Raw genomic sequence first — 18,536 nt, 5'->3', positions numbered from 1 at the left:
GGCTCTGGAATTTTAGGGTCTGCCTTCTTGTAACAGGGGATCTCTAGAAGTATTGTTTCAAATACTGCTTTAAATAAAAAAGGGGGTGGGGGAAGCAGCAGGAGCAATAGAGCAGATCCCAGCAGCAGGTTAAATATAGCCCTGGATTACAGAGCCATTGTTTTCAGTCCTGCTAAATAAGACAGTGCTCTGAAAATGGAATGCCACTTGACCTTCCCTGGCTCATCAGTCTGTGATTGTATTTAACTGACAAAGGGAGGAAACACTTTCCCCTGCCACTGTCCCCTGCTGAGATGACGGCTGCTGCCGCTGGGGCACACCATGGACAGGAGGCAGAAACCCAGCTCTCCAGAGCAGAAGAGTGATCTTGAAGCTCGTGGAGGAGCTTTGACCTCCCACAATGACTCACGCTCTTCTCTCAACTTCTCTCAGCTTGTGCTCTCTGCTGGCAAACCCAAGGCACCACCAGCCCTCAAACATTCAAAGATCACTTACTTTGAAGTGGAAATTCTTGATGGGCAAAGCAAGAAGCCGATCTGCATTGTGGACAAGGTCAGTGCATTGTTCCAGCACGGTGGGAATGTGCCTGGGTCACAGGGTGCTAGTTCAGGGACTCTCCTTTCACTCTGCTGTGGTCTTATTCTGTAATACAAACACTTTCATTCCTTGCTCTGGGAGATACTCAGAGCTTCTCCTTAGTCACAATCCATGGCTGATTTGTACACTGGTTTCTTTTAGACCTCCTGGCTGCTCTGTGGACTCCAGATACGTCCTCAGGCTGTCTCTTTGACACTTAGTTTACAGTCTTAAAATCAGAGCACGATGCTTAAATATCTGCTTCACAATGGATATTGAGTGTTAACACATCTATAATGCTGAGCTTCTTCACAGTGCTGGGGGTTCTGGTTGGTATCAAAAAGGTACTTGTCAGATCAGGCAGAAACCTGCCAATTTCAAACAGGGTTTTAGGTTTTTTTTTTCCCTTTTCAATTTTGTTTTTTTAATAATCTGAATAAAAATATATAAACTACAGTCAGATTGTATAAGCAGGATGAGAGAACTGGGTGGAAGGAAGTTTACAGCACAGTAAAAACCAGCTGAAAATACACTTCTTAAATAGTTTCATTGCTGCTTGGATGATTCATTGCCCCTCAGCAGATCACAGAATTATCCATTCTGATTGGAAAAGACCCTTGGGATCATCAAGTCCAACCATTAACCCTACTGTACAATGATCTGATATCTTATGTGCCACAAAAATGGAAATATGAATCTATTTAGACTGGGGGATTTTCAGTAACATAGGAGGGTTTTGAGGGTTTCTGTTGTGCTGGAACACAAAAAAAATAAAATAAAAAAACCCCTTATCCTCACTGTCAGCATCTGGAACCTGTAGCTAAGTTTGCTTCAAATGCTTAATTTAATACCTTTGAAATATGCAGGGTGGAATAGTACCAGATTTGGACTGTTCTTGCTTGTTTAAAGGGTGGTTTTGATGTTTTGAATGCCTAGTTAAAGGTAAATGTCCTGTTTGTTCATTCTTAATGGGATAAAATATTTGGGGGGGATTTTTTAAAATTGAGCCAAAGGGGAAATGTGGAAAAGGGTCAGATAAAGAAGAATGGCTACTAGTACTGGTTCTAGTGATAGGATTTGCACTATTTAATTTTCTCAGTGATATTTAGGCAGTTGTTAAAAAGAGTTATCTAAATACTGTTCTGAAAAAAAAACATTTTGATCTGAAAAAAAAGGTCTGTGTCTTACCTTAAGGTTTTCTGTAGTGTCATTCAAAGTGTCACATGAACAGGAACAGAATTAGGCAAGGAGCCACATTTCAGGAATCCTTTCATGAATGCATGGAAAAACCGTAGACTGCTGGGGCACTGGCAGACCTGCATTTTAATCTTTATGCTGAACGTTTTCTACACCTTCTCCAAATCACAGACTCTGCCCCTGTGGAGATAGTGGAAAGAGATTTACAAATGGTGATTGTGACCAACTCTCTATATAGAGGTAAAATACACAGAGAAGAGCTGTGAGGGATCTGTGTTCAATATCATAGAATTAAAGAATCATAGCATGGTCTGGGTTGGAAGGGACCTCCAAAGGTCATCTAGTCCAACCCCCTCTGCAGTAAGCAGGGGCAGCCTCAACTAGATCAGGCTGCCCAGAGCCCTGTCGAGCCCCACTTTGAATATCTCCAGGGATATGGCTCCCTGGGGAGCACCACTGGCCACAGGCTTCCATCTGGACTCTGCACCACTGATCAGAACTCTTGAAGTCTGTTGTTGAACCAGTTACCAACCCACCTCATGCTGCAATCATCTAACTCAATTCGCTTCAGTTTAACTATGAGGGTGTTATCATTTTCTACAGATGAAATTTCTGTCTAAGGTGGCCAGTAATTAGCAATACTTTCAGTGAAAAAGAGGCCCCAAATTTCAAAGGATCTTGGCTACCACATCACTTCCAAAAATCCAGGGAAAACAAACGAACATGCATAAAAAAAAAGAAAATAATTCCTCTTTGCAATTTTTAAACAAATAATCTCCAGTTTTGTATTGTCACCCACAGCTTAGGAAAAATACACAGCTACTCCAAAATGGTTTTACTTGTACATTATTCCACAAAGCCTGATGTAGGTTAGTTCTAAAGTCATCGATGTGCAGTGATTTGATTTATAAGTGCTGTTATGGCAGCTCATAGCTGTTTCTGTTATAACATTCATTATGTAATATTTTTTCCCCTTCAAATTAACTCATAGCAAAATGCATTTTCCCCACAAACATAGTGCCTTGTAATTAATTTTGCATGAGCTGCTTTTAAGGCAGAAAGTGTTACACAATACAGTTTTAGCAGAATAAATCACCTTTGGGGAAACTAGCAGAGAAAGCTTTTTCCCACTGGAAGCCTCGGAGTTCAGAGGTTTCCTGCTATATGGATATTGCAAGTTAAGCTAGAATCAGAGGTGCAGACTCAGGTTTTGGCTGCTACACAGGGGCCCTCCTTTCCATAAAACTTCTTAAGGCCTACAGAAGACAGTTTGCTTCCTAAAGGGTGCAGGAAAGAGCCTTTTCTTGGTGTGCTGCAAAGATGATCACAGAATCACCGAGTGCTAGGGGTTGGAAAGGACCTCCAGAGATAATCTAGTCCAGCCCCTCTAGTAAAGCAGGGTCACCTAGATTAGGTTGCACAGGAATGAGTCCAGACAGGTTTTGAAAGTCTCCAGTGAAGAACACTCTACAACCTCTCCAGGCACCCTGATCCAGTGCTCTGGCACCATCAAAGTGAAGTTTCTCCTTAGGTTCAAGTGAAATCTCCTGTATTCTAGTTTGTGGCCTTGCCCCTTGTCTATCACTGGGCACCACTGATCACTTGGAAGGTACTTTCCCAGTGAGCCAGCCCTCCAGGCACACTGTGAACCCTCCTGCTGACATCCCTTTGTAAAACCCTGTTACTGAGAGTTCAATGTTCCTGGTTAGCAACATACACTTCAGGAACACATAACTGTGAGTAGGGATGTGCTGTGCAGTGCTACAGAAAGTCAGAGAATCAGAATCATTTGGGTTGGAAAAGACCTTTAGGATCATCAAGTTCAACCATTATCTTAACTCTGCAAGGGGCTGGTTCCTAAGCCAGCACCACTCTGCAACTTTGAAACACCTCCAGGGATGGGAATTCAACCACCGTCCTGTGGAGCCTGTTCCAGTCTTTGAGAAACCTTTCAGTCAAGAAGTTTCCTCCCAGATCCCATCTAAACCTTCCCTGGTGCAACTTGAGGCCATTTTATCTCCTTCTATCATTTGTTAGTAGGGAGAAGAGACCAACACGCCCCTGGTTACAACCTCTTTTCAAGGAGTTGTGGAGAGCAATGAGATCTACCCCTCAGCCTCCTCTTCTCCAGACTAAACAACCACCAGCTTCCTCAGCTGCTCCTCAGCAGACCTGTTCTCCACACCCTTCACCAGTTTTGTTGTCCTTCTCTGGACCTGCTCCAGCACCTCAGTGTCCTTCTCGGAGTGAGGACCCCAAACCAGAACCCATCAAATCATATCTACAGCTCTTCTTGCTGTTAATCATTGCACACCAGATGTATGAATACATCTTTTGCCAGAGATGAATTAAGGCTTGTGCTGTTCGCTCTGAAAGGTTTGTCTTGATGGAGTAGTTCACAAGTTTTTGGTTGGGATTTTTTTTTTTTTTACCTAAAACAGGTGTCCTTTTTCCCCCCTGAATCTTGCAGTTATTCTATTTCCCTTCACAGGGCTCTATATTCTTCCTTGCAGGGAATGGGCCCAACCTGTGCACTTCTACAGTGACCTCATTTCTTGATGATTTTTAAGATCATCATCTTTCTTATTCAAGCAGCCTACAATTAGAATCACAGAATGGCCTGTGTTTTAAGGGACCTCCAAAGGTCATTTAGTCCAACCTCCCAGCAGTAAGGAGGGACATCCTCAACTACATCAGGTTGCCAGAGCCCTGTTGAGCCTCACCTTGAATATCTCCAGGGATGTGGCCTCAACAATCTCCCTGGGCAACCTGTTCCAGTGTTCTACTACCCTCATAGTAAAGAACTTGTTCCTAACTTCTAAATCTACTCTTCTCTAGTTTGAAGCCATTTCCCCTCATCCTATCACTGCAGACCTTTGTAAACAGTCTCTCTCCATCCTTCTTGAAGGCTCCCTTCAGGCACTGCTATTAGGTGTCCCCAAAGCCTTCTGTTCTCCAGGGCAACAACCCCAGCCCCCTCAGCCTGTCCCTACAGCAGAGGTTCTCCAGCCCCCTGATCTTCATGGCCCTCCTCTGGACCTGCTCCATCAGGTCCATTCTTGTGTTTAGGGCTCCAGAGCTGGATGCAGTACTGCAGGTGAGGTTTCACCAGAGCAGAGTAAAGGGGCAGAGTTGTCTTGCCTCTTGATGCCAAACATGGATCATTGAAGGAGGAGGAACTGAATAACCAGCTATGTCAAAGGAGAGGGCTTCCATGGTAAGACCACACGCTGATGTTGAGTCCCCCAAACTAGAGATTCCCACAGCAAGAAGGCAAACCTAGCTGGATGTAGGCTCATTGCTGTGCGAATTCTCCCTCCCTCCACTGCCTTTTTTTTTTTTAAACTTCTTTTTGGAAGGAGGATTTCATTGTGTCTTGTGTCTTGTGTCTTTTACTGCATGTTTGCACAGCATCTAGCACAACAGGGATCTGCTCCTTGCTGGGAGGCACAGCAAGAAGACAACATTACATTTGCAAACATATTATAAAGCTTATGCATTTCCTTGCTAGTAAGAATTGAATCTTATGCCTGTCCCCCAGTGCTGGAGGTGGTGACACCAGTATTTTCTTCCTTGGTTATTAGTTACACTTGGTAAAGCAGGTAAACATATTCAAATTCTGTTGAAGCAATGTGTTACACTCATTTTTTTTCCCCCTGCTTTACTAGAAATTCACATAATCTGCATGTCAGTATAGCTACAAATAGTTTCAGATGAAAAGAGGCAACTAGACATATTAATTTCTGCTTGCTCTTTGCTGTCACCAATCCTGTTTCAATACGGCTTTTTAAATGGAATACCTGGAGAAATGGCCTTTGATTCATCCAGAAGAGAGGGAAAGGGGAGGGGAGAAGCTGGTAACTTCAGGGCATTTAGCATTTGTAAGGGGATAATTTAAAGAATGAGAGAAGCTGCTAGAAGGCTAATGTTCAGCTGATTGTAGTTTTCAAAGCTTAGAAGTGCATTTAAGTGACAGGCTTTATATATCTCTCATTTTAGATAGAAAATGCTAAGCTTAGGTTGGAAAAGAAAGAGAGAATCACAGAATACATCCAGTTGGAAGAGACCTCAAAGATCATGCATCATGCAGGCCAAGCCTCGACCAGCACTGAAGGGTTAACACTAAACCATGTCCCTAGGCTCCAGGTCCATTCTCTGCTTGCACACCTGCAGGGATGCTGACTCCACCTTTGCCCTGGGCAGACCATTCCAATGTATAAGAATCCTTTCAGTAAAGAAATATTTCCTGACATCCAGCCTGAATCTCCCCCGGGTGCATCTATAAACCAATTCCTCTGGTCCTGTTACCTGTCACCACGGAGAAGAGGCTGCCCCCTCCTTGCTCCAAACTCCCTCCAGGTAGTTGTAGAGAGCAATGAGGTTTCCCCTCAGCCTTCCCTTCTCCAGACTGAACACTCCCAGCTCCCTCAGATGCTCCTCCTAGGCCATGTGCTCCAGGCCCTTCACCAGCCTCACTGCCCTTCTCTGGACATGCTCCAGCACCTCAATGTCCTTCCTGTAGTGAGGGGCCCAGAACTGAAAACAATACTCGAGGTATGGCCTCACCAGTGCTGAGCACCGGGGGATGATCACCTCCCTGTTCCTGCTGGTCACTGTGTTTCTAACACAAGCCAGAATGCTATTGATTCATGTTCAGTCCACTGTCAACCAGCACCCCCAGGTCACTCTCCAAGTTGCAGCTTTCCAACCACACATCCCCAGGTCTGTAGCTTACCATGGAGTTGTTGTGACCCAAATGCAGGACCTGGCACTTAGCCTTGCTGAACTTCATACAATTATCTTTTGCCCATGTCCAGATCCTGCTGTAAAGCTTCCTTACCCTCTAGGAGATCCACAGCCACCCATCTTGGTGTCATCTGCAAAGTGACTGAGGGTGCACTCAATCATCTCATCCAGATCATTAAGAAATCTAATAAATGATTCAAAAAATTTAAGGATGATTCAAAATTCCATGAAAACATAAGAATGAATTCTTGAGACACCACTGTTGCTCCAGCTCTTTATCACCATAAGCCATTCTGGCCATAATAAAAACCAGCTATGCTACCAGAGCAGTGAGCATTACCAAAAGTGTATTTGTAGAGCCAGATTCTGAGGTCAGTGGGAAAATGTCCTGTTTCCCACCAGAGTGATACTGTTTCACCCCAGCTGCACATTTGCCATGTGGCATTGAAGATAATTCACTGTTTATTGCAAATTATCAAGGTAGTGGAGCAATATAACACCATAGGGAGCTGTAGGTGTTTTGTTAGTCCAACCCATGATGGAAATGCAGGTGTATAATGGCATCTCATACAGGCATTATTGTAGCAGTAAAATACTCCTGATGATGATTTATTAGTCCATCAGAACATGCTTTGGGTTCTCTCTCCTAATATCCAGCTTATACTTCCCCTGGCACAGCTCAGAACTGTTTCCTCTGGTCCTATCACTTGTCACCAAGAAGAGGCTGGCCCTCTCCTCACTCCAACCTCCCTTCAGGCAGTTCACAGAATCACAGAATGCTAGGGGCTGGAAGGGACCTTGAAAAATCATCCAGACCAACCCCCCTGCCACAGCGGGATCACCTATAGCAGGTCACACAGGAACACAGCCAGGTGGGTTTTGAACATGTCCAGAGAAGGAGACTCCAGAACCCCCCTGGGCAGCCTGTTCCAGTGTTCTGTCACCCTCACAGGGAAAAAAAAAATTCTCCTGTTTCCATGGAACTTCTTATGCCTCAACTTCCACCCATTGCCCCTTGTGCTGTCCTTGGGCATCACTGAGAAGAGCCTGACTCCATCCTCTCAGCACTCACCCTTTACATATTTATAAACATTGTAGAGAGTGTCTTCCTCAAAACTGCTCAGACAAGGATGCTCCAGAGAATGAGTGCTGTTCTCTGCATCACTGGTTGTTACAGTGAAGAGAGAGCCTGAACACTAGAGGTGCTCAGAAAGCCTGGTGCCACTTCCCAAGACACAAACTGTCACCTGGGCAGAACACTGTGGTTGACTCTTGGAGGCTGGCAGCCAAACTAAGCAGATGTGTGAGTAAACAGGAATAAGACAGCTTCACCCTCCCTTGTCCCTGCCCTGTGGTTTGGTAGAGGAGGCATGTGGCTGTGGGGCTGGCACTGTGGCAGGGCAGGGTAGCTGTGAGTGTGTGTAGAGGTTTCCTTGAGCCAGCTGTCACATGCTCCTGACACATCCTGCGGTGCAGTGAGCTGGACTCAGGCTCTGCAATGCCAACTGATCACATCAGAGGGGTAAGTAGCTGAGGTTTCAGCTTCCAGGAGCACCTAATGCCACACATTTCATTTTTTGAAATGTCATTGCTTTTGGGGAGGAGAAACTTGTTTTTTTCAAAGCTTATCTTGTCCTACCCTATAGAGCAGGCAATGGCTGATTGAGTCCCATGATCAGAGGTAAGCTGGCTGCTGTCTTCAGTTTAAAACAAATAAATGAAACCAAAACACCCCCTGCCCATATTTCCAGCACTTCAAGAATTTTAAAAGGAGAGTGGTGACTTTAGTGAGGACAGCAGCCAAACTCTGCATCTGGCCCACACACATTACTTAAGTCTAGACTGGTTGGTCCAGACATCAGCATGGCCACATGTTTCCAAATTAAATTATACTTTTTGATCAAAGAACTGGGAACACTTAAAGATTGCCCTAAGTTCTTAACTGTGCATCTTATTATTTGATTGGAGTAAGTTTTGACACAGTGACATTCAAGAATGTTGTTCCAGGGAAATGGATTCTCATTAACTCTGTGGCCCTGAGCTAGAAGGAGTCACAGACACTGAGGGAATGGTAATAACAAGAGTATTAATAGAGAATCTCAGAATCTCAGCATGCTGGGGGCTGAAAAGGACCTCTGTGAGGTCATATCCAGTCCAACTGCCTTGCTAAAGCGGGGTCACCATCAGCAGGTTGGGCAGGATCACAATGTCCAACTGGGTTTGGAATCTCTTCAGAGACCACAACCTTTCTAGGCAGGCTGCTCTAGGGGCCTGGCACCCTCATGGCAGAGAAGTTTCTCCTCATGTTCAGGTGGAACTTCCTGGATTCCAGTTTGTGCCCACTGCCTCTTGCCTTGTTGCTGGGCACCACTGAAAGAGACTGGCTCCATCTCTTGTCCTCTGCCCTTTAGCTATTGATGAGTAAGGTAAGCTCCAGAAAACTCCACAGAGCTTTTAGAGCTACTCCCTCTGCCCCACTGATGTTCTGAAGTGTATCACCCATATCTTTTAGTGTCACCAAGCAGAATTCAAGAAATAAGTTTATAATCCCCTTTAGTGTTTCTGGTAGAAAATACCCACAGCAATATGGACAGCAGAGACCATTTCACCTCAGAACTTACTTCCAGGGTGTTGTAATTTAAGACAGCTTGCCTTTAAACTATCTTCAGACAGAAGATTGTTTTGCACACATAGACCATTGTAAGAAGCTAGTAGAGAAGTACTCAGTCGAAGCAAAATTTGAGGATAAAAGTGAGCAACAGCTGAGCATAAAGGGATGCCTTGAGTCAATGTCCCTTAAAGAATGAACACATTCACCTCTCAAACCTTTAAAGAGATGAAAAATGCCTCCCTCCTGTTCAGTGCAGGCAAGCAGGATAGCAAAGCCAGCACGTGAAAGACTTCTCCATCCCTCTGAGCCCCCAGAATGTTCAAGTTAGATGTTGTTGTGCTAGAAAAATGTGCTTTCATCATGAAAGTTTTAGGAGTCTAAAAATCACCAAGGATGTTATTTAAGGAACTGTCTGTTCCATGCTATCACATTGTCTCCTTCAACCTGCTTCTGCAGGAAAGGCAGAGACACTTTCTCAGCCATCCAGCCCAAACCTGCTCAGGGGTTCTCTTTCTGCAGTGCTCAGGCTTGCCAAGTTGCAGGCATTAAAAAAGGTCTCATTGCCTTCAGAGCAGAGACATGCACAGTTTTTGAAGTGACACAGTGTACCCTCAAGCCAGTTTGCTGATGGGAGGAGTGGGATGGGAGACTGGGAGGAGTGGCTGACACACCAGCAGGCTCTGCTGCCATCCAGTGTGACCTAGACAGGCTGGAGAGCAGGGCAGAGAGAAATCCAATGAAATTCAACAAGGGAACGTGAAAGTCTTGCACCTGGGCAAGAACAGCCCCATGGATCTGCACCTGTTGGGGGCTGATCTGTTGGACAGCAGTTCTGGGAAAAAGGACCTGGCAGTCCTGGTGAACAAGAGGTGGCCAGCAGTGTGCCCTTGTGGCCAAGAAAGCCAGTGGTGTCCTGGGGTGTATCAAGAAGTGTGTGGTAAGCAAGCTGAGGTCCTGGTGAAGCCACACCTGGAATACTGTGTTAACTTCTGGAGTCTTGAATTTGGGAAAGAGTGTATCAGAAATTGATTTGGGAGGCTTTCAATCTGTTATGACACAATAAATATTTCATTTTGGGTGCAGTTTCTTTTACAATTTAATAGTGCAATTATGTGATTATTATTTCCTATTGGGCTATTTTCCATGGCATGAGAACCCATGTGTTATATTATTTCACACTGTCATGATTGATGTGTCATGAAATAATGCAAAAGTAATGAAAACTCCATACCAATAGAAATAAAAAGAAAGGAAAATAACAGAATGCAAAGAATTTTCAGCCTGTTCCTCAAGCAGGGTATTAAAAAAACCCCAAACAACAAGCCAACAGAATTTTCTACTTCATTTTAAAAATTTGAAGTCAATATAAATGTGCATATCCAGAGTTTTGTCAGAGCAATTTAACCTCCCTGGTACAAAAGTGCTGTTACGGAGGATTTTGACTACTTCTGTTGTTAGGCTCTCAAGGTGAATCCAGTAAACTTTGTCAGTTCCCTTTAATGAAAGGCAAGAAAACACAGAGGGGGTATCAATTCCAGTTAGATTTGCTCAACATCAAGGGTCAGGGCTACTAACCAAGTGCCACTAACCAAGTACCACTAACCGAGTGCCACTAACCGAGTACCACTAACCGAGTGCCAGACCTGCTCCATTCCCAAATGGAAGAGAAGGAGAACAAGGGAGAGAGACTGATGGGTTGGGGAAAAAAAACTAACCTGCTTTAATGAAAATAATGACAACAAAATGAAATAGACACAAACCAATATGGTTTGGCAATTGGTCACTGTCACCACTGGTGCTGTGGCAGAAATCCCAGGCTGGACTCAGCAGCAGATGGGAATCAGATTCAAGACCTGGATTCTGTAACTGCATTCAGGAGTCCTCCTCCTCCTTGAAATGGAGGAAAAAGAACTTGGCCCTCATGATTCCTCATCTTTATATTGAATGTGATGCTGGCTGTTGAAGAAGAGGAAGAAGTTGGCCGTTGTGATTCCTCACCTCTATACTAAATATGACATCCATGGGATGCAATCCCTGACTGGTCAGTTTAGGGTCACCTGAACTTTCTACTCCTCTCTCCAGGTGTGGCCTTTTACTCTCCACCCCCACATAGCACACAAGATGTATCAGTGCTCTTGGTCTGCACCCCAACCCTTGGCGCTAACTCTGCCCATCAATGTTCTCACTGCTAGGAGCAGCCTCTGTCTGTGACAACATTCCCTGAGCTGCAGAAAGGCCCTGAGCAGGGGCTGAGCAGAGGCTGAGCTGGGAAGTCACAGCACTGACCAGAATCAGTTCTGCTCTGGCTCAGAACAGGACATTCAGAAACAGTTGAATGTGGCAGATTCTGCAAACTGAGGGATAGCCTGCACCCCTTCTCTCTGCTGATGGATTGCATTCATTTTGACTTCTACTCTCACCTAGGAGCAACCAGCTGGCAGTATAAAACCAGTATGACATTTTTAGAGACAAGCTTGGCTAGTGTAAGTTGACATGACTACATTCAGCATACCTGTGGCTATGTGTGTTCTTGGATAACTTGAGCCACAGTCACTGGAAATATTAGTGAGTTGGATTGTCTGATATTCCAAAGTACATCTGACTGCACAATGATCTAGAGGCTTGCTCAGTGATACAGCCCTCTCTGCCCAGGCCTACTGGCACTGACTTGAGCTGAAACCATAGCTCTGAAAATCTCCAGTTTCTGGAAAGAGTGGCTTGAGATAAGAGAGAGCTATTGGGGTAGGCTGTTCACTGCAGTCTGCTGAGTCAAATATTAAATTCTATATAAAGCCTCTGTAGCTGCTGAGAACACTTGTCTATATGTAGTTACTGCTATGTCATTTCCATGGTGAGCTTGTCTATTTATATCTCTGGACATGACCAGTACACTGGTTCACCAGGCTTACAGGAGAGCAGAGTAGGACACACTGAAGGAGGTAAAATGGTACCCAGCTCTTGATAATGTGTTTGAAAATTAACAAGAAGAAAAAGTAATTTGATCAAACTCACAGAGCACAGAGATCAGTTAGAAGAGGTGTTTTTTCCATCAACTTTCTGTGATATGCTGCTGACTTCAAGTGATACAGAATGGTCCCTAAGCAAGGACAGGGTGCAAAAGCAGCAAGCATAGACTCATAGAATGGTTTTGGTTGTAAAAGACCTTTAAGATCACCCATTCCAACCATTATCTGACTCTACCAAGTCTGGTGCCCTCAACACCACATCTCTGCCTCTCTGAAACACCTTTGTGGGATGGGGATTTGACCTCCTCCCTAGGGAACCTGTTCCAGTATTTGAGAACTCTTTCGTCAAGAACTTTCTTTTCTAAGATCCAACCTAAACCTCCCCTGGTGTGACCCGAGGCCATTTCCTCTCCCTCTATCACTTGTTCTTAAGGAGAAGAGACCAACCCCTACGTGACTCCAACCTGCTCTCAGGGAGTTTGGAGAGCCAGAAGTTCTCCCCTCAGACTCCTCTTCTCCAGAATAAATAAACCCAGTTCCCTCAGCTGTTCCTCACCAGACCTGTTCTCCACACCCTTCACCAGCTTTGTTACCACATCTCTGGCTCTGCTCCAGTACCTCAATGCCCTTCTTGTAGTGAGGGGCCCCAAAATGAAATCCAGCACTCAGGGTGCAGGGGGACAATCCCTTCCCTGGTCCTGCTGGCCACACTATTGTAATGGTGAACTACACATTGAGTTACAGATTGCAATGCTGAAATACTTGCTGAGTGCTGAATTTCATAGGTACCTGGCTATCCCATTAGCTGGGTATCTCTTTCAGGATCAAATCCTCAGCTGCAATAAGCTGATGCCACCCTTTTGAACACATTCACCCTGGCTGAAGATGGGGACATCTGTGCTTAATGAGCAGCTGGAGTGGCAGAATTTCTGAATTCCTGCAATTATGAAAGATGAGGGCCTGCTGGAAAGCAGGTGACTCAGCTCTGCAGTGGTACTGACCTGTCACAAAGAGAGGAAACACTCAGAGGGGAATTTCCAAGGGAAAATCACTTCTGTGCTAAAATTGTATTATTCAAATTCATATTGATATTCTGCTAACCTCTAACCTCCAAAAGAATTCCTTAGTGCAAGAACTGTGTGATGCAATTACATACAGATCCCCAGATTTGTTCTAATTCCTTGCCTTATAAATGTGAAAGAGGTATGAAAGTGGATAACTATCTGATTAGCTTGCACTCACAAAAGGCAGGATGAAGTTCCCATAATATCATCCACTTAGTGCTCTTCCTGGAGTCATAAGCCAAGTTCCTAATACAGTATTTTAAATCTTAAAAAGAAATGTGATGCTTTGTTCACTGCAGCATAAAGGAAGGACAGTACTGGAGTGGATGGCCCAGAAGGCCTTTTCGTTTTTGAATTCCTAAACAATTATAAAAAGAAGTTGCCTCAAATGAAAAAGCAAAAGCACTTTGGCTATGCAGAGGGAAAACAGCTTTTGAGGTTTTAAAATCATCCATGCAAAGCGTGATGAATGCAGCCCACACCTGTAAAATCTGCATTTCTTCATCACGTTTTCTGGTGAACAAAAAGTAGCCTTGAACCTTATGCATGAACTTACAAGAAAGTTTACTACCTTTAAATTCTAGTGTTAGACGACAAGGTAAGACGTTGGAGGGAAAACTGGCTTGACCATCAGACAGTGGATACGTGCCAAGGAAGAGGTGGCCGTACAGCGCAATCCCTCTTGTTTTAATAAGCTAAGGTTTGAAAGGCATATTTGAAAAGTGCTGAAATAGAGGCAAAGGAAACTTGTAACACTTTCAGAATTAATTTAAGAGAAGAAAAGGAGAGTAAGTTTAATAATTACAGTGAAATGTTCCTGGGTGGTTTGTTCAGTTAGCACAAAGGGTAATAAGAGCAGCTCCTGTTCCAGTCCTTACAATACTTTAGCTTCCATTGACGTACAATGAAAAGAACAAAGGATAATTAATAGTCCACAGAGGGGACAGTCTCAGTAGGAAGCTGATGTCTCGGCATCCATCTTCACACTGATCAATATTAGAAACTATAACTTCACTGGTTGTTTTATGAGGTCTTTAAAAAAAAGGACACAGAATTATCAAGATCATAAAAAAATGTATTTCATTCTTTTGTGGCTGTAGCTTCATTATTCTGCCTGCAAAAGGACATTGTGATTCCTCTAAGCCATAGCCCATTCTGGAGAAGGAAGTATTGGTGTTATTTTTCAGCTTGTGATCTCTGCAGTTTGTCTCAAGTGACCCTGGTGAGGCTGCACCTTCCATGCTATGTTCAATTTGGGGCACTTCACTACAAGAAAGATACTGAGGTGCTGGAGCACATCCAGAAAAGGGCAATGAAGCTGGTGAAGGGTCTGGAGAACAGGTCTGGTGAGGAACGGCTGAGGGAACTGAGATTGTGTAGGCTGGAGAAGAAGAGGTTGAGGGGAGCCTTTCGTGCTCTCTACAGCTCCCTGAAAGGAGGTTGCAGTGAGGTGGGGGTTGGTCTCTTTTCCCTCGTATCAGGTGACAGAACAGGAGGAAAGTTGCGTCAGGGAAGGATTTGGTTGGATATTAGGAAAAATGTATTTCTGAAAGAGTGGTCAGGCATTGGAATAGGCTGCCCAGGGAGGTGGTGCAGCTGCTTCACACATCCCTGGAGGTGTTTCAAAATACATGTAGACACGGCACGTGAGGACATTGTTTATTTGGCACAGTGGTCTTGGGTTGCCAGTTAGACTCAATGACCTCAGAGGTCTTTTCAAACCAAAATGTTTCTATGGTTCTCTGGTAAGTGGAAGGGTCCTTTGCTAAGCTATCTAGCCCATAAACCACAAATATATTTCTGCTGTCTTGGCTGGATGTGTGCTCCAGGCTCTTCCTGGGCACAGGCAGCCCATACAGTGTGGTGCCACTCGTTGCTGCCAGGCTGTGACTAGCTGACTCAGTAGATGCCTGCCTGGGCCTCAGCTGGCAGGATTGAACCCAGCTTCATCCGGACACAGCCTAGATGTACTTGGGCACAGCAGTGCCCTTGCTCATGAGCATTGCCTCTTGCATAGGAGTTGTAGCAGAGCAGTCTGCCTCAGATGTAGTGATGTGGTTCAAGCTCCAGCTTTGGAGGTAAGGGAGGTGGTGTGCGATGGTTCACATCACATCATCTAGGACAAGTCAAAATGGCCTTAAGATGCACCGGGGGAGGTTTAAGGTGGATATTAGAAGCAATCTCTTGACTGAAAGGGTTCTTAAAGTCTGGAACAGGCTCCCCAGGGAGGTGGTTGAATCCCCATCCCTGAAGGCATCTAGAAGAGGCAGAGATGTGGTGCTGAGCAACATGGTTTAGCACCAGACTTGATAGAGTTAGATAATGATTGGACTCAATGGTCTTAAAGGTCCTGTCCAGCCAAAACAATTCTATGATTCTATGGTCACACCACATGGATATGCTCACTGGTTCCTCTGCTGCTGCAGACCATTGTAAGCACAGATCCTGGAAGACACTTTGTAATTTTTAAACACCAACATCTGAATGGTTCTGTAGTTGAGCTTAAACCAAAAGCTTGGACTAATTTTTTGATAGTTAAACTCAGGTGATATGAATGCCACAGCAGGCTGTTATAGCAGGACCTGGATGGGAGAAGGTCTCAGACTGAAAGATGGGACTAGAAATTTTGCAGGAGTTGGAGACCATGCTAGCTCTGTTTTGAGCTAGCACTGTTCTGTGAGCATGCTAACCATATCAGTTTTTCAGCTTCTTTTGACATGATCAGATTATCAACTCTCTAGAGCATGGGCTGGCCCTGCCTACTCTTTTCTAGGACATGGTGTGGTGAGATGCTGATCTCCTGTAGGGATGCACACCCTGCACTAAGGCAGCTCATGCTGTATTTAGAAAGCCAGATCATCCTTCATCATATCTCATCCTTGAGCTGGCAATGCCAGCTCTGAAAACCTGCACACCTGCCCCAGGCTAGGACATACGATGGATTTTGGTCTGCAGTTCTGTGTGCTGGGTGGTTGTTGCCAGCTAACAACACCTGCATCCATACCTGACAGATTCTGGGCTCCGGACCTCACAGGTGTGAGATTTCAAGGTGTGAGAAAGCAATTTCAGATATTTTTAGAGGTTTTCAAGACAGAAAAGCCCTCTGTATCCTGTGTTCAAACCCACACTGGTTGTACATGCAGCAGAGATCTGCTGTTCAACTGGATGTGGCATGGAGTGGCTTAAGTGCCATGAACGTAGATAAAATGCTTTCTTTCTTTTTTGAACTGAGAAAGATAAGATGGGTTTAATCAATTCTTTTGTTCCCTGTAGCTAGGAAGAAAAGTGACCCAGCTGGCAAGGGCAATGTCCCTCTGCTGGAGAAGCGGACAAGGTATCTGTGCAACACAGACCTTGGTGATGTTGGGAAGGGGAACAGAGTATGTCCTTGGTTTCAAGGAGCCCAGTCCTTGTTCTGGGTGAGCAAAGTTGGTATCATTTAGCAGGTGCAACAGAGAGACAAGCCAGGGTTTAAGCAGAGGATCACTTACAGCACTTGCTGCAAATAGGGACCTTTCCACTATCCAGTAAACCCTTCTGTGGCTGTGGAAAAGAAAATATTCTTATCTAACTACAAACAAAAAGCTAGGGAAAACCTGAACTCTAATTTTTTTTAGCATAGGGATTACTTCACAGCTTTAGATCACTGAAATGTGTATTGAGCTCCCTGCCTGTTCATGTGCTTACTGGAAACCAGTTGGCTTACTCCCCAGCACTAAGGGCAGGTGTGTTGCATGTTTGCATGAGGCATCCAATTATACAAGAGCAAACCTTTCCTTTCTGTACTAATTTGTTGCTTTTGAGTCAGCAATTTTATTTTCTTACATTGTTATTTCTCCAAACTTAGTCTTTGCAACAAAACAGCTTCTGTTAGTGTGCTGACTGATCTCCACTAGCAGAATTTCTTATATTCTTCTCTAGTTTTTGGCATGGTTATTGTCACAATTCACTGACCTCACAAGTTTCAACAAGACCAAGTGCAGGGTCCTGCATCTGGGTTGGAGCAATCCCAAGCACCAATATAAGCTGGAGAAAATCACTTGGGGATGTTGGTGAAAGAGAAGCTCAACATGAGCCCCCAGTGTGCACTTGCAGCCCAGAAAGCCAATCACATCCTGGGCTGCATCAAGAGAAGCATAGGCAGCAGGTCGAGGGAGGTGATTCTCTCCCTCTACTCCACTCTGGTGAGACCCCACCTGGAGCACTGCATCAGTTCTGGAGCCCCTATTACAGGAAGGATCTGGACATGCTGGAGCTTGTCCAGAGAAGGGTCACGAGGATGATAGAGGGCTGGAGCACCTCTCCTATGAGGACAGACTGAGAGATTTGGGGTTGTTCAGTTTGAAGAAGAGAAAGCTCTGAGAAGACCTTCTTGTGGCCTTCCAGTATCTAATGGGGGCTACAAGAAAGCTGGTGAAGTACTTTTTAGGGTGTTGGGTAGCAGTAGGACTAAGGAGAATGGATCCAAGCTAGAGGAGGGGCAATATAGATTAGACCTTAGGAAGAAGTTCTTCACCATGAGGGTGGTGAGGCACTGGAACAGGTTGCCTAGGGGGGTGGTGGAAGCCTCATCCCTGGAGGTTTCTAAGGCCAGGCTGGATATGGCTCTGGGCAACCTGATCTAGTAGAAAGTGTCCCTGCCCATAGCAGAGGGGTTGGAACTAGATGATCCTTGAGGTCCCTTCCAACCCTAATGACTCTATGATTCTAATGTCTAAATAAAATAGATGGATGGATAAATATCACTAATCACATTTGGAAGAATTTGGGCTATGAGGTAAAAGATGGTGCCAAGACCCAAGCAAGGCATGGTAACTTGGTTATTGCTGAAGTGCATGAGTTCTAATTAAGGCAATGAGACAAGAATTCCATTGCCCAGCAAATTCCACAGGAATCTTTAGCTGGGAAGAGACAGACAAGCTTCTGCAGAGCACAACTGTTGGGTTCCTGTGTAACTGCCAAGGAGGCTATATCAGGAAACTGCTGCATGAGACTGAGGGAAGCTGAAGATGGGGTGAACCAAGTAGTGAGTGCCCAGCCATACTGTTTCTCTACCTCAGCTCAAAGAATTCTGTTGCTCCTCAAGATGTTGCTGGGTATCACCACTATATCATACTGGCATTAGCCTACACTGTGCAGGTGCCTAACTCTCCAGGGAAGGTGGGTTTTGGCATTCTGCTGTCTGAAGACAGTGATGACACTAAGCTGGGAGGGAGTGTGGATCTGATTCAGGGCAGGAAAAGGCTCTGCAGCAGGACCTGGCCAGGCTTGGTTGATGAACTGAGGCCAATATTATAAGATTCAACAAGGCCAAGGTGCTGGGTCCTGGGCTGGGGTTACAAAAACTCCATGACTGCTCCAGGACTGGGTCAGAGT

General features: G+C 44.9%; 1 protein-coding gene across 1 annotated transcript in view; it reads left to right on the top strand.

Annotated features, from left to right (window-relative positions):
* Positions 1-321: 321 nt before the first annotated feature.
* The window catches only part of TECRL (trans-2,3-enoyl-CoA reductase like), a 79,453-nt gene continuing 61,238 nt past the window's right edge, over positions 322-18,536 (top strand). Inside the window, exon 1 of the mRNA XM_054383171.1 lies at positions 322-552. Coding sequence (XP_054239146.1) covers positions 322-552 — 231 coding nt within the window. The remainder of the gene's footprint in view (positions 553-18,536) is intronic.

This window comes from Indicator indicator, chromosome 8 (genome assembly GCF_027791375.1).
Source record: "Indicator indicator isolate 239-I01 chromosome 8, UM_Iind_1.1, whole genome shotgun sequence".
Classification (NCBI taxonomy): domain Eukaryota; kingdom Metazoa; phylum Chordata; class Aves; order Piciformes; family Indicatoridae; genus Indicator; species Indicator indicator.
This window is presented reverse-complemented; position numbering and strand designations above follow the sequence as displayed.